Consider the following 17,827-nt stretch of genomic DNA (forward strand, 5'->3'; position numbering starts at 1 on the left):
TATATCCTGTTACTGTGTGATCAGTTGATACGTATAACTCCATCTGTGAGTCGTGATATACAATGGAATGTTCAATATTACTTGTGTACTAAGGAAATTTATAAGAGATGGAGCTGAGAGGAATATTGAAATATTGTTAAATAGGTATGTGCAATACATCCACAGGGTATTTTGAATTTGTATATATTCGAAATAACCATTAATATGCTCGACTTTGATCGTGAAAGGAAGATGTGCATCATTATTAAACTTCCATTTTTCAGCGTTCCGCAAAGTATGCGCTGATACTTTTGTCAGAAGCCTCTTTTACTTCTTTTCATTTGCATAGCATTCTTCTTTTTGCAATATTTTAGTCTAATCGAATTTCGAAGCGATCGCAGCAATGTATATATGGTGATATACATGCTAAAGAATTTTTACGTTAGCGTACTTCGCTTGCTACTAGTCGCTACTGTAAGTCACACAACCATATTCCGATGTCAATGGACCCCGCTGATGCACTATTATTATAATGTTAGATATGAAACTTTTGATTTTTAGAAGCCAGTCAGGTTAACTTACTACTAAGTAATTAGTTGGGGAATAATTTCCCTTTGTGACATGGATTATATGGCATTTGAGTCACAAGTACGAAGAGATTATTCTCAAGAATGTTAAGTAATATTTGTAGCCTTTGAAATAGCATGTGTGGTGTAAATAATTTCTTTTCATATGATACTATATAATCTTGTAATTAATAGTTAACTTCTAACATTTGTGAGTAATGTAATCGAAAAGATTTGAAATTTCTCTTCATATATTTTTTTTGTTAGAGAATAAAATCATAGTGTAGTATCTTATAATTTAATTTTAAAGATTAAGATAGTGATATCTTTTATTCTTCTCTTATTACAGGATTTGGTCCATGTGGGTTGTCAGCATAAGTAGATATAATAAATAGTTAAACTTTATAATATCAGGTAAAGAAATGTAATATAGTTTAATTTTAATTTTCTTATAAACAGCATATTGTAGTAAAAGAAATTATTTATTTTGTACTACAGTGTATATGTATTTTCTAATACTTAATTTTTATTATTAATTTTATTAATGTATCTTGAAGATAATATTAAACAGCTACATACTAATATTTTAATTAATTTTTCCACAAAAAATATTAGTGGCAGATTTATTAAGTAATGATGAATCTTTCAAAAAGAATCTTTCAAAAGCTTTTTTTTAAATTAATAACATACAGGTGTACAATGGAAACAGCAAATCAGGAAAAACAACTTCCTTCACGGGGCTTGAAGCAAGTGAAGGTAGATAACTGGGGGACTTTCTTTCTTCAAAGACTTCAACAGCTTTATTTTGAAGAAGAATTGCTTGATCTTACAATCAAGTTTCCTACCAGTGATATCACTGTTCAGGTATTAATCTTGTACATTCCATATTTATATTTAAAAATTGTTATTAAATATTTAAAATTAAATATTTCTTCACTAATTATTGTTATATTTAGTTCAAAGAACATCTTCATTAATATTTCAGGCTCATCGTTTAGTCATAACGACATGCACGGATTATTTTATGCAACTTGAACGTGAACAAAAAGAAAAAGATGAAAATTTTGATGGAGTAATTATCATGCCACCAGATATGCCATATGAATGTGTGAAGTCAATTATAAGGTAAATTTTAACACAGTTTGTATAGCAAATAAAGTTATCACACTTATAATATACATACATATAATACTTTTATAGTTTTATGTACACTGGCCAATTAGAGTATTGGACTTCTGAGCAACATGCTTTGTATCGTACAGCACAGAAAATGAACATGACTGTTCTAACTAAATTACTTGATGCACAATTTAATACTGCTTCTCTGCAAAATGAACAAACAGTGAAATGCAATACCCGACCCATAATAGCAGTTTCAAAGCCTTCAACATCTAGCACAAAAATAACAACTACTTCCACTTCATCTTCAGGGCTGTCAAATCAGCCATTACCAGGTAGAAAGTAAGTATGTCTGCATATAGATTAGAGATTCAAATACTCATTCATTACAAATAATTTAGTTACGTATATAAATCTTACTCTTCAATTTTATATGTACAAAAAATTTTCTTTTTATTATGTTAGACTTCCTATATGGAAAAGAAAATTAGATACACCACAAAGTATGCCATCGCTTAATTATGAAATGCGAACATTCCACGGGATGCCGTCGACAAATAGGCCTACAGAGGTAACTCCTGGACCTTCCCGATTTGATCTCCCCGAAGCCGAAGAGTTTGCGCTCGGGGTGTTCTCGTCATTCGATGACATTACGTACAATACAAAGCCTATCGTTCAAGCGCCAGACAAATATAAAAGAGATAATTCGCCTAGTGGTAAATGTTCCCCAGACAGAGACAGTAAAAATGATACAACCGAAGATGAGGAAGATGACAGTCATACAAACGAGAAGAGTCTGAAGGAAATGAATTCCGACGATGATTGGTCCGTGACTAGATGTTTCCAAAGGGGTCAAGATACGCAGCCATCGCCATCTAAGAGAGTACGATTTGATCTCGAAGAAAAAGAAAACATGGAAAAGGGGAAACGAACGAACTCAGAAGACTCGATCAATAATCACGCAAAGATCATTCGAGAAGTATTAAAGAAATACCCCCATTTAGTGAAAAATAACAAGAACATACGTTTGAAAATCATGCAAAAAGAAGCAAAGTCTTCAGATAGTAATTCAGCATGCAAGACAAAGGTCTCTTACGTAGTTTTGAAGTCTGATCACCTGATGTCAAGCAATAACAGCGACGAAACCGAGGCAAAGAGTAACGGAAGCGTAGATGGTGGCGAGACTGGACCTTGGAAGTGTAACAAGTGTGATTTAGAAGAGGAGTATACAAACTACTATATGTACAGAAGACACATGCAAGATGTACACGATGAAAAATTTGATATGCGAGTTTGTGAACACTGTGGTTATAAAGCAATCAAACGAAACATCCTGATGTATCATCTTTATACAAAACACAATGTGCCTCCTCCGAAAAGCATGAGTTTTCCAAAATGTCAGGCATGTTCTTACGTGGCACTATCGGAAGCGTTTTTGGTGAGGCATCAAATCAACCATAATCATCGACCAACGTCGCGTCAACACTCGTCATCCATCGAAGAGATTCAGTGCATGCAATGTTCACAAACGTTTAAAGATGTTACCGAATTGACTACCCATGAAATTAATACGGGCCATGGAAACTTGCCGGATGGCAAAAAGAAGGGACATCGTTGCACACATTGTGGTAAAGTTTTCGTACAAGCCACGAATTTGCAAGTACATATCGATTGCGTGCACAAGGATCTGCGGGATTCGGATGCAGCTTCAGTCTCTATGCCAACGATTTCTTTAGAACCTTCTTCAGAAGCGGAAGCCTTGAGTCACGTGGCTAGTGGTATAGCGGCATCCTTAGGTGTTGGAGATAGCGTTTCCTCGGAACCTCAGGATGGAGCTTCAAACGTATCGGAATATATTGTACCGGAGATGCAATTAAATAATATTTCGCACGAAATGACTTACAACACGCACGAGCTGGACGGGCAACATATGATAATGCTGATTGACAATGACAACTACCAACAGCAGGAAAATGATCAACAGCAGCAGCCACAACAGCTAAACATTACCGATAACGAACAAATTGTAATGCAAGGTACGGAGGATGGGATGATCGTTTACATTCACGGAAACGAAGAAGTAGAACGGCAAACGTATGAGAATTATCAGTCGGAAGAACTTACCGAAGAAACTGAGGAGATAGTGGAGGAAGTGGTTGAAGAAGTTGAAGAAAAGGTGATGGAGGAGGAAATGCAAGTTGAACAGTCGGAAATATTGGAGGAATGCAGTTCTGATCAGGTAGAAGAAGTTATACAATACGTGGAAGAACAGACAGAAATAGTGGAATATGATGAACAATGCAGCGAACAGAGTAACAGTGTAGGCGAATCGCAGGAATCGGTTATGATCATTGAAGAGGAGCATCTTGAGGGAGAACAAGAGGTGGAAAAAAATGATAAGCAAGCTAAAGCGAATAGCTTTACAGAATGGGATGACGATAGTAGAGAATTAGCTGATTCATAAATAATATTATTATTATTATATTAACTTTGTCACATCTTATGTTTGATCAATATCCGTGACTAACAAAATGACATGTTTGAATTGCATTTCATTTTGCTTCTTTCTTCATTTTTTACATAGTAAATGATTGAAGATTGCTATACAAGGCATTTTCTACTTTTCTGGCAATCATGTAGATCATGCTCCACAATCCTGCCAGAAAAGTAGGAAATACCTTATATATACGGATACAAAAGAAGCAATGTAAATGAATTATTTCGTTTTTAGAGGATATGTAGAGTCATAAGCTTCAACTAATTCGTGCAAATTGATTTTAACTTCAACATTTATCCTAAAACAAATGTTTGTATATACAGCTAACAAGCTGATATATATATATATATGTATGTATGTATGATGTATCAATCGTTAGAGATTTAATTTGATCACATCTGCAAAGAAAAGGAAGAGGAAAAGTGGAAAAACTGTTTATGAACTTTTCTTAATTACCACATAATTGCAATTTTCAATTCCTCTGAACATATAGTTGCACAAACGTGTGGCAGTGGACAAATATGAAATGCAGAAAATGAAGGGATATGAATATCGAATTTCTGATTAATTCCTAACTGCACATGTTCAATGCAAATATTTAAAAATAAAGAGATTAAAAGTAATACGTTTCTTTCAGAAATTCTTTCTTAGATTTTATAATATTGTATTTGATTATTATTCATGATAATTGGTATATATCTTTCGTATTTTGCGTCCGGATAAACATGATGCACCAAAATAAAAGATCGTAGTCAATCAAGCGTTAATGACAAAATATTATTTTACATTTCTTTCATTATTTCAAATCCATTAATAAATTTTTTTGCTGGAATTGATATAATAAAAGAAATAAAACTCAATCACTTTTTCCTTACCAAATTATACATTCTATTATTTCTTTCATTACATGATTTGGAGAATTTTAAGATATATAGTTTCAAATATTTGAAATTTTATACAAACATTTGAATAAAGCAAATCGAATATAATTCATTAACTTATTTATATAAAAAAGTATGCTTTGTATAGTCATATATTCTCTATTTTCTAGAAGGAATAATATGATTTTATCGAAGAGATATCAATAATTTAAAAAATTCTTGAAATCAAATGCCATTATACATCATTTGCAATTAAATACACGATGCCTGTTTCATATTAAAAAATAGAAAATAAAACATCCAAAAAATTGGATACAGAAGATAATATATTTTTAATAAAGTCGGACAGAATATCTTGTATATGTACAGCGTGAGTCACTTAACGCGTTTTATTTAGTCAATTCTCTTTCTCATAAGTAACCAGCACTCTTAGTTTTTGAGCATAATATTTTAAATTAGAGTAATATTATCGTAAATTCAGTAAATGTTTCGAAGATGGTATTTAGAGTTAATACAGTCCAAGCTATATATAGAAGAATATTTGAGTTAGTAAGATTCAACGAATAATACATGTAAATGCAGATCACGATAAAGTAGATAAAATATGCTAGAAACATTTGTATTTTTAACACACGCGTTCAATTTTGCCGTAAATCAAACACATAAATTTAGTTTAGTTATTTTGCTCCGTCTAGTATATTTAACTTCAAATGTTTTATTTTTGACTTATACATATCTATACACGTATAAAATTGTTTCTATCGATCAAATGGATACAAGATTAAAATTGAAATTTTTGTATTTATAAGTAAATGGGAAATCATTTGATACGAAGAAAATTCAAACGGTGTAACAAATTAGCGTGTAAATACACGCTAATGTGTCAAAGAATCATTTTATTTTTAACTTGGAAATCTGATGAATTCGATATATACGATAAATTTCTCTGTTTCAAAGAAAAATACTAATCACGGTGCGCGCGTATTAAGTGCCTCGTTTTATATATACATGCATTATGGAAAATACTGATTTACGTCAATATGTAATTTCTGAGTTCTCATTTACTACAACCTATGCACGATTAACAAATTATAACGTCGAAGAATTTTATCTGAAATATACATTAGTCAAATACTAACGTAACTTCATCACCGTAACGCATTTTGGTCCAGTGACAATCTTTCGTTTCAATATTTTCAGAATTATAGAAATTGAAGAAAAAATTAGGATTAAAATTTGTCAAGATTCATAGGAATTCTTGGATCAAAAAATATTTTATTTGTATATCTAATTTAGTATCATTTGTTAGATTGGAATGGATTTATCTTGTCCATATCGTGCAATTTTGTTTCGACGAACTTTGTATTAATTTTTATATTATTAATTGTATCATTTTTTTGTATTAATTTTTATATTATTAATGTATAATTGAAATGTATATCAATTTTTGGCAAATGTCTATTTTTTCCGCAAAATACGATATCTGCTTATTGTTAATAAAGAAATATGTATCGATGATACAAGAAATTGTATCGACGATATTAATAATTTGAACAGTAATTAATTATATTAGGATATATCAATGAGTTCGATCTTATCGAACGTTCAATAGTAACGAAAATTTTATATGTAAAATCGACCAAAGGTTGATTTAAATTGTTTTGTGTTTGGATCTCTGATTATTGCAAATAAGAACAGAAAGACTGGAGGAACAAGGAAGCTAGATCTAGAATGCATGCAAAATAGAAGGAAATTAACTGCCATAATTCGGTTATGGCCATTATCAAATTATTAGTAACTACTTTATACAATATTTTTAAAAATGGTTGGCAGTGTTACATAAAAATCGTTACATTAGATTCGATACGATACGATATCATTAAGTTACGCATACACACACCTACTTAAGCTTATCTTCTCGCATTGTATAAGATTCCTTTACCACTTTCTTCATAATTTAGTTATGCGAAGTATGGAAACGTACAGGGTGCTTCCTTAGACTTTTTTTAATTACTTAGACAATTAATTAGAAACGAGAAATTTCTGAGATAAAAATAATATGATTCTTAGTGCGATCATTTGCTAGTGCACATCGATTTTTTAATTTATTGAAAACCGACATAATTTTGTCAATCATAGAGTCAATATCATAATATTTTGTTTTCTTGACGTATCAATTTTACATGTCTGTAAAATTGTTTAATATTTTCGTCTTATAATGTTTTACGAAATCTTGAAAAGCGACGCTGACATCAATCATATCGTCTGTAATTTGAAAAATGGATAAACAAATGTTCGTAAAATCGATTAAAAAATTTGGCAACCCGATATTTCGTTCCGAGTATAATTTTAAGCTAAACGAACGAACTTTTACGTGTGCTGCTCAAAATAATTAAGAGATCACCTACTAAATTATACAATTAAATAAATACATAAGCTTAATTATTCCAATTATTTCGAGCGGCGTAATTTCTTATAAGAAATATGCTTATGGAGTAAGATAAATAAATGAAATTCAATGTACTGATTCAATTTATGTGCAGTAACATCATCCACAATAAAAGGAAAAAAACAATGTCAAGAAATATCTCTATACGAATAAAGTCGAGAAAATAGGTGATAATAAAATTATCCGATATTGAAGTAAAGATAATTTTAGTGCAAATTAAGTATTAATATTGTAAGAAGGGGAGAAAATTCGTTCGATCAATAGTTTATCACAATGTAATCGTTAATGATTGACACAAAGCTGCCTCTGATGCCAATAATCTCGTAAAACGATATTTTAAATAGGAAATATGTATAAGATATTTGACGAAAAATATGTAATAAAGTAACGAATATATAAATGAAAAAAGGAAGTATCAAATAATTTCATTATTCTCTTCGTTTGATAAGTAACAAGAGTAACATAAGAAAATATCACGTGAGAATGTATCATAGGAAATAACGTAAAAAATAACAAGTCTATTGTCTAAAAATTCGATAATACTTTGACTACCTTTGTACGTTACATTGTTTCAACTCAAAGAACAAATTATTCGAAAGAACTTACAAATATTTGCAAATTACGTAAAGAAAGTATAAATATTCTATAAAATCAGTAACATTTAGCCCTACTGTATCTCACACTGTTTTAATTTAAAAATAATAAATTATTCAAAATAATTAAAAGTTGTTAGTAAAGAACCAGAGAAAAGATAAAAAAAAAAGAACATTTTGAAATCGGAAATCTACGGGTTGTTTTACGAACATTTACCTTGTCCGAAAGGTTGGCTCCGTTCGGAAAAATTCCAACCTTACCCGAGTACTGTGATGGTGTACCCCTGGCGCACGCTCTCAACCAGTACCGAAAAGTTCTCGAGGCGGGACTTTGCGCAAATGATTCGGACAAAACCGCATGTACAGGAAACGTAACCAGTAGCCGGTGGTAGTGGCGAGGATGGCGATGATGGCGGTGGTAGAGGGACACGATTGCCCGATCGTGACCGTAGTAGCAACATGGGGTAAAGGTGCGAGCGAGCGAAAAACTGGAGAAAGGGAATAAACGAGTGAGATAAATCGACGAGTGGGAGCGACCAAGAAATATAAACAGCGAAACAGGGAAGAAAATATCATACCATTTGCGCGTTGGAAAAGGATGGCCTGAGCTCGAGGTAGATGGAAAGGGAGGTAAAGGTGGGTGGCGGTGGTGGTGGCGGCAAAGGAGAAAAAGGGGGGCTGCGGAGGTGAGAAGGTAGGAGAACCAGCCTCTGCCAGTATCCACGTGTTCAGTGTAGTAGCGCGTTATGACCCGGATGTTAGATCGTAGCTGCAGTTTTGCGAGAACCTGCCGACCCGGATGTCTCGTTCGTCGTCTACAAGTGATCCGCTACTAATGTCCTCCTGGTTACCGAAATATGTTCAATCGGTAAGTAATGCTCGGTCACGTGATCGACGTGTCGAACGATACATTTAACGCATTCACTTATCTCTCGACCATTGACCGTCGATTCTGATTCCTACCCCTTTAGCGCCTTCGACAGTGGCATTCGTCACATTGTAGATTGTATTCGATCAGTTCGCAGAAATTTAAATTTCGCTGTACCTTTTCTTTCGATAGAATGCGGGATTAACTGTTATCCTTCTCTTATACAGTATTGTATTATATTTTATCGATAATGGTTTAATTTTCCGTCAGTGATATAAAAACAGTCGCTCGAGCATATCTTTACGTATCTTTAAAAATTGATATAAGCTTGTAGACATTAATATAAGTTTCCATTTGCATGTAGTTTAAACAATTCTTACATATATATATATGTATTGTGTGTGTGTTTTGTTATCTGCAAGGAATCGGTTAGAAGTAGTAGAAATGTCCGTTGAACGCGCGTCAATTTCGCAAGTAGATTCAGCCGTCCGGCAAAGTATAGCGTATCGGTAACATCCGAGTGTGCTTGAAGGATAGATGCGAGCAAATCAACGAAAGGTGCCAGCAAACTTCGAAGGGACCTGATAAATGCCGAAATCGCCAACTTACGTGATTTACTGCCATTACCGCCCTCAACTCGTCAGAGGCTTTCCCAGTTACAGCTTATGGCCTTGGTCTGCGTATTTCTTCGAAAAGCCAATTACTTTCAACAAGGTAAGCATCAAAGGATAAATTTAATTGAGTTGTTTAACTAAAGAGTCCCAAAAATTTGGAAACCGCAAGATTTTTAGGTATATACGTTAACGATATCCTTATCGTAATCGCGCGTTACGTTTGTTCTCATCGAGTCGATCATCTTGGTACTCGGTTAATGCGTAAAAGACCATGGTTATTACGCGAGTGACTATGTTTTTGTGGTATTCGAGTGATTTTTTTTTAAACGGTACTCGGCAACCGCCATGTTTGATTCCGGAAAACTCTATACCGCGAAAACAAATATTACTCGCTTACTTCAACATAATCTCGATATCTTGATTTCGTTACGATTATTTATATAAAATTCGATAGAAAATGAGTCGTTTGATATAGATACAGTTACATTTTGCAGAAATATTTCTGGGTAGATACGAGTAAGCTGTGTAATTATACCATGCTTTCAAAAAATCTACGACCGTCGGTATGAGAAAGTTGCGAGGTACAATTAGAAGTAGAAAGAAATGCTTTTCATAGACTGACTGGTTTGTTTAGTTTAATAATTTGTTGAATACACGCGATGCGAGTCAGAGAAGAGGCACATGGTTCATTTCTGATTATCGCATACGTATGTTATTTCATTGATTTTCAGCGGTTCTTGTATCTGAAAGCCTAAAATTAAATATTTAACTGGCCCACAGTCGCTTCCCTGATTCAACAACTTAGTAATTTGTAAAGAAATGACTAATACTGTGTTCTCGATCCTAAGTAATTAGACTTTTACTTTATAATAATACATCGTAGAAAACTTTGTCGAAGAATTATCAATATCTATAACTTACGAAGTTAAAATCTAAATGTAAAATTAAAAGTGAGGATTTTATGGATCTTCGCTATGTATAGCATTCTTAAATGCTTTATAAATCGTTATAAATCATCATCAGTTTACGAGGCATAGATTTCAGTGTACAATCTGCGTAAGAAAATACCATTTTGTTTTTCACAATTAAACGAATAAAACGAAATTTTTAGAATATGACAAAGAAACACTAGATGTTGTAATAATTTTCATCGTATATAGACAACGATTATTATTCACGATTATATAATATATTAATTGTTAATTTTCCTAATACTACAAAGAATTTCGTTGTGCATTAAATAACTGACTTTATAATAGATATCAAAAACTGTTGAGATGCAAAGATAAAAAATTGCGAATGCTTTTGCGCATACTTGCTGCACGGTGAACGCTATGCCTTTGTTTCATGGCGAGACGCTTGTCGTTTTAATTTTTACATTCTCCGTCTTCCAGTAGACTTGTACGTCACCGCAAAAACCAATATCAAAATATCAGTAACTGTATTAGTTATTTCAAGGTGGTAAGTGGTAGATAATCGTAGTGACCAAAATAGCATTATCGATTATTGCGGTTGTTTTTAAAAATATAAATATTGTAGGAACAGTGATACTGATTATTTTCAACTTTTAATGCTCGAATAATAAATGTACGAATATGTTGATCTAATACCATGGAACAGTCAAGGTAATACAGCGGTATGTTATAAATTAATGTTCATAACAAAATGATCTTTAGAATGAATTATTAACGTCTCAGGCCATTAAATTATAACTACATTGTTCGTAAAGTTACATCGTTCAACATGACGTATAAGCAATTTTACGAGTCAAGTTCTGTATTATGTAAATAATTGTTCACCCTTTGCGTCTCCATAATTTCACAGTTGTACCACTTTTTCATTACTTTTGAGACAATTCCTTGACAATGTACAGTGTTAAAAATAGAAGAAGTAAAAAACTATCGATATGTTATCAAGTTACAAAAGTGAATTAACATAGAAAGTTTTCGAGGTTCTCTGTTCGTTTGTCTAGACTTCAACTTTTCAAACTCGGATCATACAAACTCTTGCGCATTACTGAATCTTGCTTTTCGTCTATTATATTTAAAAAATCCTGTTCTATTTGCAACTCTTGTTTCACTCATAATATAATAAACATGTATGGTCCAACGATTCCTCGAACCGAAACAACAAAATTATATTATCGACAATTCAAATACATTTCAAATGGAAATTTAAAGATGCAAAAATATACAGAAGGCACACAATACGGAGAAGTATAGAAAATATCCAACCTAAGTAAGTTCGTTTCAACTAGACTACGAATATTTATAGAAAAATACATATCTCCATAACACAATGAAGGAAGTAGAACTTAAGCGAGCATTTTAATATTAATTCTTTGAGTACCACATAATTTTACATATTATATACATTCTAAACATTTTTGTACTTTCAAATCTTCCATAAACACGTAAAAATCCGCAGTCTAGCAACGATATCCACAGGGCGAAGGAAATCTCCGCTTAAATATCGTTTCAATGTATTCAGAAATATTTCCATGAACATTCTCGATGAATAATGATAAGTATTATAATTTCTAACAGGGAAGTTACTGGTATTTTAATAATCCTAATATCGATCGAAATTTCGTAGGAATAAGGATCGATCGTTTGACAAGAATATTAAACGGTCGTTCGAGCATCAAAAACTTCGGGCATCTCCGTTGTGCAAGCGTAGAGAGTAATATATAGGTAAAAGGTAGGGAGGTAGGTAAGGCAAGAAGGTAAGATCGGCGTACATTCAAACTCAGCGGAGTCTAAGCGCGAGTTCCGGGTGATCCGCTGACCTGTCGGCCTTTGCAACAACACTCTCACGCTCCTGTAACCCATACTCCCTCTGTATCGTCTCTCCACTCTCCGTCGTTCTTTCTTTCTCTCCTACATACTCATTGTTTCACAGTATTCGATACTATAGTCCCGTGTAGCGCCGTTTGTAAACGTACCCGTACTGCATTAGCATACGCTTCTTTCCCTCTCCTCTTTCTCGCTCCTTTTTTCTTTCCCTAGGTCTCTTTCCCCGGGACAATCATGGAAAACGCGCAGACCCAACGAATTTTCTGTCGTTACTCTTTGGTTTCCTTGGATTTCAATCGCTCATGCCCCTTTTTCATGGCGGACGAAGGAAGATTTCGATAGAGGAGAGGGGATTTGATTATATTTTCATCAAACTCGATGTGCTTTGAGAAATACCGCTTTGGTTATATCTTGGTTGAGTGATCCTGAGGAAAAGTAGCACATATGTATTCAATTTGAAGAAATTATGGATAGAGTTAAACTCTGAAAGTTTTCGGTACCGAAATCCTTTAGACAAAGGAATTCTAATTACTTTAATCAAACTATTTGTATCGACCACGTTATCGAAGCTTTATCACTTAATTTATATTTATTATTTTTCTCGTTATCCTGTGTTTACATACGAGATGTTATCCATAAAGCTATTTTATAGTTATTGAGATAAACAGGATCTTATCTGGAAAAGTTTTAAGCTGGAATGTTTATGAATAATAAAAGCAACGGTAACGATAAGATCCTAGCAATACAGACATTGCTTTCATATACCATTTTTGAACATCGTAATAACTTTATGTTATCATACCCGAAGCTTAAGTTTTATAACGTATTGTATAACAGTCATAAACGTTTCTAATCCATCAATTTTGATGATGTTACGCGAGTAACTTCAATTTTAATTCACGAACATGCATTTATGCACCATTAACGTTTGTAGATTTATTACAGAGTGATCCATAACTGATATTAATTATAAAAATGTTAATAAAGAAATAAAAACTGTTTTTATCTTAATCCTTGATCGATCTATTTTCGTAAATTTAACATTTCGTACGAAAATTAAAAAAATATATTGGATGAGACTATCCTCAGATCTTTGATCAATTACCGAATGCTGAGTAATACATTGATTGTATTTTTTTGTTTCAGCCTTGAAAAACTGTCCGTCCGACTCTTCGAATATCCCGACCCCTAACATTGGATTTTCAAAAGTAATATTGTTTATCATGATATCGCATTGTATTTTTGACCGTTAGTTGCTGCGGTACAAATGTTGGCCATACAATGCATGCAATTTTTCAGGCCATGTCCGGATTTATAATGATGATGACCCAGCAAGGGAAACTGTTGTATATATCGGAAAATGCGGCAGAGTATCTTGGACACTCTATGGTAAAGTAATTGCAAAGACACAACAATTATGGTAATCGAACATAGTAAGAATTCACCAAGACAAACATAAAATAATTGCTTCTAAATGTTTCGTTGTTCATGATAAAACGAAAGATACGATACTACATATAATATACGTACATAATTTGTCAGAGAAATTAAATTTAATTCAATGTTCTACATTGCACAATGTATTTTAGGAGGATTTGCTTATCCACGGGGATAGTGTTTACGACGTAATAGACAAGCAAGATCACATGGTTGTACAAAATCAATTATCTAGAAATAGTCCAATTCCAAGCGATAGAAGATTGTTTCTTTGTCGGATCAACGTATCTAGGAATTCACGGAGGCAACTTCGTTTCGGTGATCAAAAAGTAAGTTTTGTATTTAGTCGAAATAATAACATTTCTTTTTTTAAATTCAATAAACTTCTCTTTGTCCTTTCCTTAACGTCGAATAAGAAATTCTTGTTCTAATTTTATTTCACGTTATGCTTGCAATTATATATTCTGAATATTTATTTTTGTTTCCTAATGTTATCTTTTTGGTAGTGTATAGTATATTATTTGTGCGTTTAGTTTTATCGTTATTTTTTATAGGTGGTTTTAGTTGAAGGCCATTTTTTACCTTTCGTTCCTGTTTGTAATCGAAATGAGTTTGTTTTCCTTGCTTCCTGTACACCCGTTGTTTTGCCAGAAACTAGAGAAAGTATCGTGCAGGGTGCGACAAATATTTTCACCACCATTCACTCTATGGATATGAAATACCTTCATATCGATAAAACGTAACATTTTTATTTCTTTGTTTGAAAAATATAAAAGATTCCAATGATCTTGGAAAGTACAGAATACATTTTTGTTGAATGATTTTGTTGAATTTTCAGTGCTGAAAGCCATTTGGAATACACCCGTAACGAATTAGTAAATATGTCATGGTATAATTTATTACACTGGGATTCGATACGAACAGCATATTGCAAACATCAGACTGGTACGTTCATAGAAATTTAAAATAGTTCAACTTTCGAGTTTATCTTTAATCGAAAACAAATGTAAATACATTTTAGTATGTTTTCCTTCAATTTTAAAAATATGAAATAGAGACTCGTCTAAAACTTAAACGATACGTCTTAATATTTAAAACATTTGAAAGTTTCGATATCATCCACGGTTGTTTCAGTTATTCAATCTGATCAAGAACGGTCAGCAACTGCATTGTTGAGACTGCAAAGCCGTTCCGGACGGTGGTTCTGGGTGCACTGCGTTTTACAAGTCAAAGATACTTCCGAAGAATGTCAACATCCTATCATTGTGTGCACGAATCAAGTTCTGAGGTGCGTTCCCATATTTCTAATTTTCATTTCCGAATATTTCTCGCTTTCTTCTTTTCATATTGGAGAGTAATGAATTTCGTATCCGCTAAATAGAATGTTAAAGATTATGTACAAAATATATCCGTTCTTTTCTTATAAATTAAATAGATAATACGAGGGTAATTATTAATCATTATTTTAGTAATTATTAGTAAAATAAAGATGGTAACGGTTATAACAAAAAGCGTGTTCGGTGTAATGCACTATTACAGTGACAGGGAGGCGGAAGTAATGCGTTCAAGTTCCTGGCTGTACCAGTATTCATCCCAAACTAAATTTACTTACACCATCTGCTCCGGGAGTCAGAACCGCGGTGTGCCATATGCTACCGGGAGCCAAAGTAATCAGCAGCAAGATTACAGTCGTTCCTTATCTCACGCACATAACAACGACACGCAACACTCTCCTGATATACGAAATTCGGAGCAGGATCCGCACAATTCGTCGAAGACACAGTTGAAGGATTACGCAACTAGAAATCCACGAGAGGATGCAGAACCGGTTGATATGTCGATCAGTAGTAGCGAGCATGAGAATAGGAACGTACACATGAATATTCAACATGGCCATTATGCGCTTGGTCAATTTACCGATAGGTACAAAGCGCATCATAAAAATTCATTAAATTTGAGCGGTTATCGCGCAAAATTTATGCAATGTCACAGCCAATACAGTATGGACACGTTGTCGCCCAAGTACTATATCACGGACTTAGATAAGGAGTACTGTTGTAACGAGAGGAATAGCGGCCATAAACGACTTCCGACTAAAGCGTTATCTACGACGACAGGATCAACAGCAGATCCTTCGGAGTTACCCATGGAACATTGGAATTCGAGTCCAGTTTGGTCGGACACTCTGCAAAGGGTACCGGATGTCGTACACCAGGAACTTAGCCCATATGTAGCGACGCCAACTACGCCGGTCGACACTCCAGACTCCGAGCTACATCCGGAAACTCCAATTTTTAATTTCGATTGGGCGGCCGAACAGCATGTGCCCAATTTGAAGATCACGTTTCGTAGCTCGAATCAGGGGCCCAGGAAAGTCCAGGATGTTCAACCTATCACGTTGCAGTTACCACGGAAAAAGGGCCAGTCCATGAATGATTCTAAAGACTTTCCTAAATAAGACTGTGCACTTGTTTAATTGGTGCTTTACAGTTAGATAGGCAAATATTTGTTTTTTCTTTAAGTAGGTATAACTTCGTAAGTTTGAGAGTTCGAGTCTGTGAGTAGGATGAAAGTTGGTATAGATCAGTTGAAGGTTGGATTAGAAGAATTTGTAAAAAATTGAAAGAAGGAAAGATCAATTTTGAATTGGTGACAGTCGATCCATTAAATTAGTTCCTAATATAATAATATTGAGAGATTTAAGATTGACTGGTATCATACAAGATTGGAATTGATTTTTTAATCAGATCATTTTTCAATTAGGGTAAAAATGATGCATATAGTAATTTTGTAATTTTTATTAAAAAGAAACTTGTTTTTTTCGTTGGATTGAAAGCTATCATCAGTATTAAATAAAATCTGCTTGCTGGTAACAGAGACTTATGGGTAAGATGCCATAAAGTATTAGGGTAATTAATAAAAGGTAAACGTGGAAATTTTGTCATATACGTAGAAATATCGATCGCAAGAGTACCTAATTTTTTTTTAGTGGTAAAAAAAGTACTTTAAAAGTTTTATAGAAGAAATTTTAGGAAAAATGTTGAAATACAGCTTTTTAGAAATCATTTTCATGTAATATTTTTAAATAATGGACATTTCAGTGTAGTAGCATTATTAATATCTTGGCAAAATGTTTAATAATTAATAATGAAGTTAATTGCATAAGTTTTAGCCGAAGTTCAAGAAGAAGGAATGTCCATTAATAAAGAATATTTTCAATGTTCATTGAAGTTATTAAACTGCAACCAATGTCCGTTCTCAGATTTCCTCCTTTCTTTTTCCTAACCTTCAAAAATAAATTAATATCTACGTAGCAGATTTTTGATTTAAATGTTATTAAACATTCACATACAATAAAGAGAAGACAAAATATATTTTAGAAAGGACATTTTATTCAATTAATTATTTAATTTTAGTTTTTAGTATTAACATTATTTTATATTGTACTTTCAATGTATAATCCTATAGTAATAAGTATTCTCTGGTACTGATTTAAACTTGTAGAATTTAATGGAAATTTTATGGTAATTAGACTCAGTTTGTTTTAATTACTTGTCAATGCATATGTACATATCTCGAGTGTACATTTACATATCTACCTGCATTAATTAGGGACATTTTTTGCTTTCTTAGACACGCCAAGAGATGTCGCTTCGTTCAACGTTTCGATATCGTTCTCGAACGCATTAAAACGTTACAGTTTGAAAATATATATTACCTGCAATATCGTTTGAATTATAAATGAAATATTTTTCATTACTCGTCAATATATTTGTCTTGTTATGATTCTAGATATGCATAATATTACATGAGTATAATAGTTTATATAGAAATGTATTTCATATTATCCGCTTCTACTATCTGCTACTTCTAGAAATTCTATGTTTTAATTATACGATGTATTATTATATTATATTCATATCAAATTAAGGAACAAATTTTTTTCCAAAGACATAATTAATTATTTGTTATGAATAAAGTATGAAATATTTTAATGAACATTCATCTAAATGTAACTAAAGAGGGCGT

The 17,827-nt window shown here is 33.0% G+C and overlaps 2 protein-coding genes across 7 annotated transcripts; both read left to right on the plus strand.

The window, feature by feature from the left end:
• The first annotated feature begins 4 nt into the window (after window positions 1–4).
• Window positions 5–4,921, plus strand: LOC126917456 (centrosome-associated zinc finger protein CP190). 5 transcript variants are annotated; one of them, XM_050724335.1, is made up of 8 exons: window positions 37–144; window positions 264–453; window positions 541–652; window positions 895–959; window positions 1,238–1,409; window positions 1,531–1,670; window positions 1,746–2,006; window positions 2,130–4,921. In XM_050724335.1, exons 5-8 carry the CDS (start codon window positions 1,245–1,247, stop codon window positions 4,126–4,128), a joined length of 2,565 nt encoding a protein of 854 aa, XP_050580292.1. In that variant the 5' UTR covers window positions 37–144; window positions 264–453; window positions 541–652; window positions 895–959; window positions 1,238–1,244; the 3' UTR covers window positions 4,129–4,921. The 5 variants fall into 5 exon arrangements, with proteins under 5 accessions (XP_050580290.1, XP_050580292.1, XP_050580289.1 ...); XM_050724332.1 differs by lacking the exon at window positions 37–144 and having other exon boundaries at window positions 153–453; XM_050724334.1 differs by lacking the exon at window positions 37–144 and having other exon boundaries at window positions 153–453; window positions 541–627.
• A 3,865-nt stretch (window positions 4,922–8,786) lies between these two features.
• LOC126917484 (PAS domain-containing protein cky-1) lies at window positions 8,787–17,021 on the plus strand. Of its 2 annotated transcripts, none has more exons than XM_050724390.1 (9): window positions 8,787–8,952; window positions 9,485–9,666; window positions 13,508–13,569; window positions 13,661–13,750; window positions 13,951–14,127; window positions 14,353–14,537; window positions 14,637–14,743; window positions 14,933–15,086; window positions 15,338–17,021. In XM_050724390.1, the coding sequence occupies exons 1-9, from the start codon at window positions 8,942–8,944 to the stop codon at window positions 16,254–16,256; spliced, it is 1,887 nt and encodes a 628-aa protein (XP_050580347.1). In that variant the 5' UTR covers window positions 8,787–8,941; the 3' UTR covers window positions 16,257–17,021. The 2 variants fall into 2 exon arrangements, with proteins under 2 accessions (XP_050580347.1, XP_050580348.1); XM_050724391.1 differs by having other exon boundaries at window positions 8,792–8,952; window positions 9,490–9,666.
• Window positions 17,022–17,827: the final 806 nt, after the last annotated feature.

Source organism: Bombus affinis, chromosome 6 (assembly GCF_024516045.1).
Source record: "Bombus affinis isolate iyBomAffi1 chromosome 6, iyBomAffi1.2, whole genome shotgun sequence".
NCBI lineage: Eukaryota > Metazoa > Arthropoda > Insecta > Hymenoptera > Apidae > Bombus > Bombus affinis.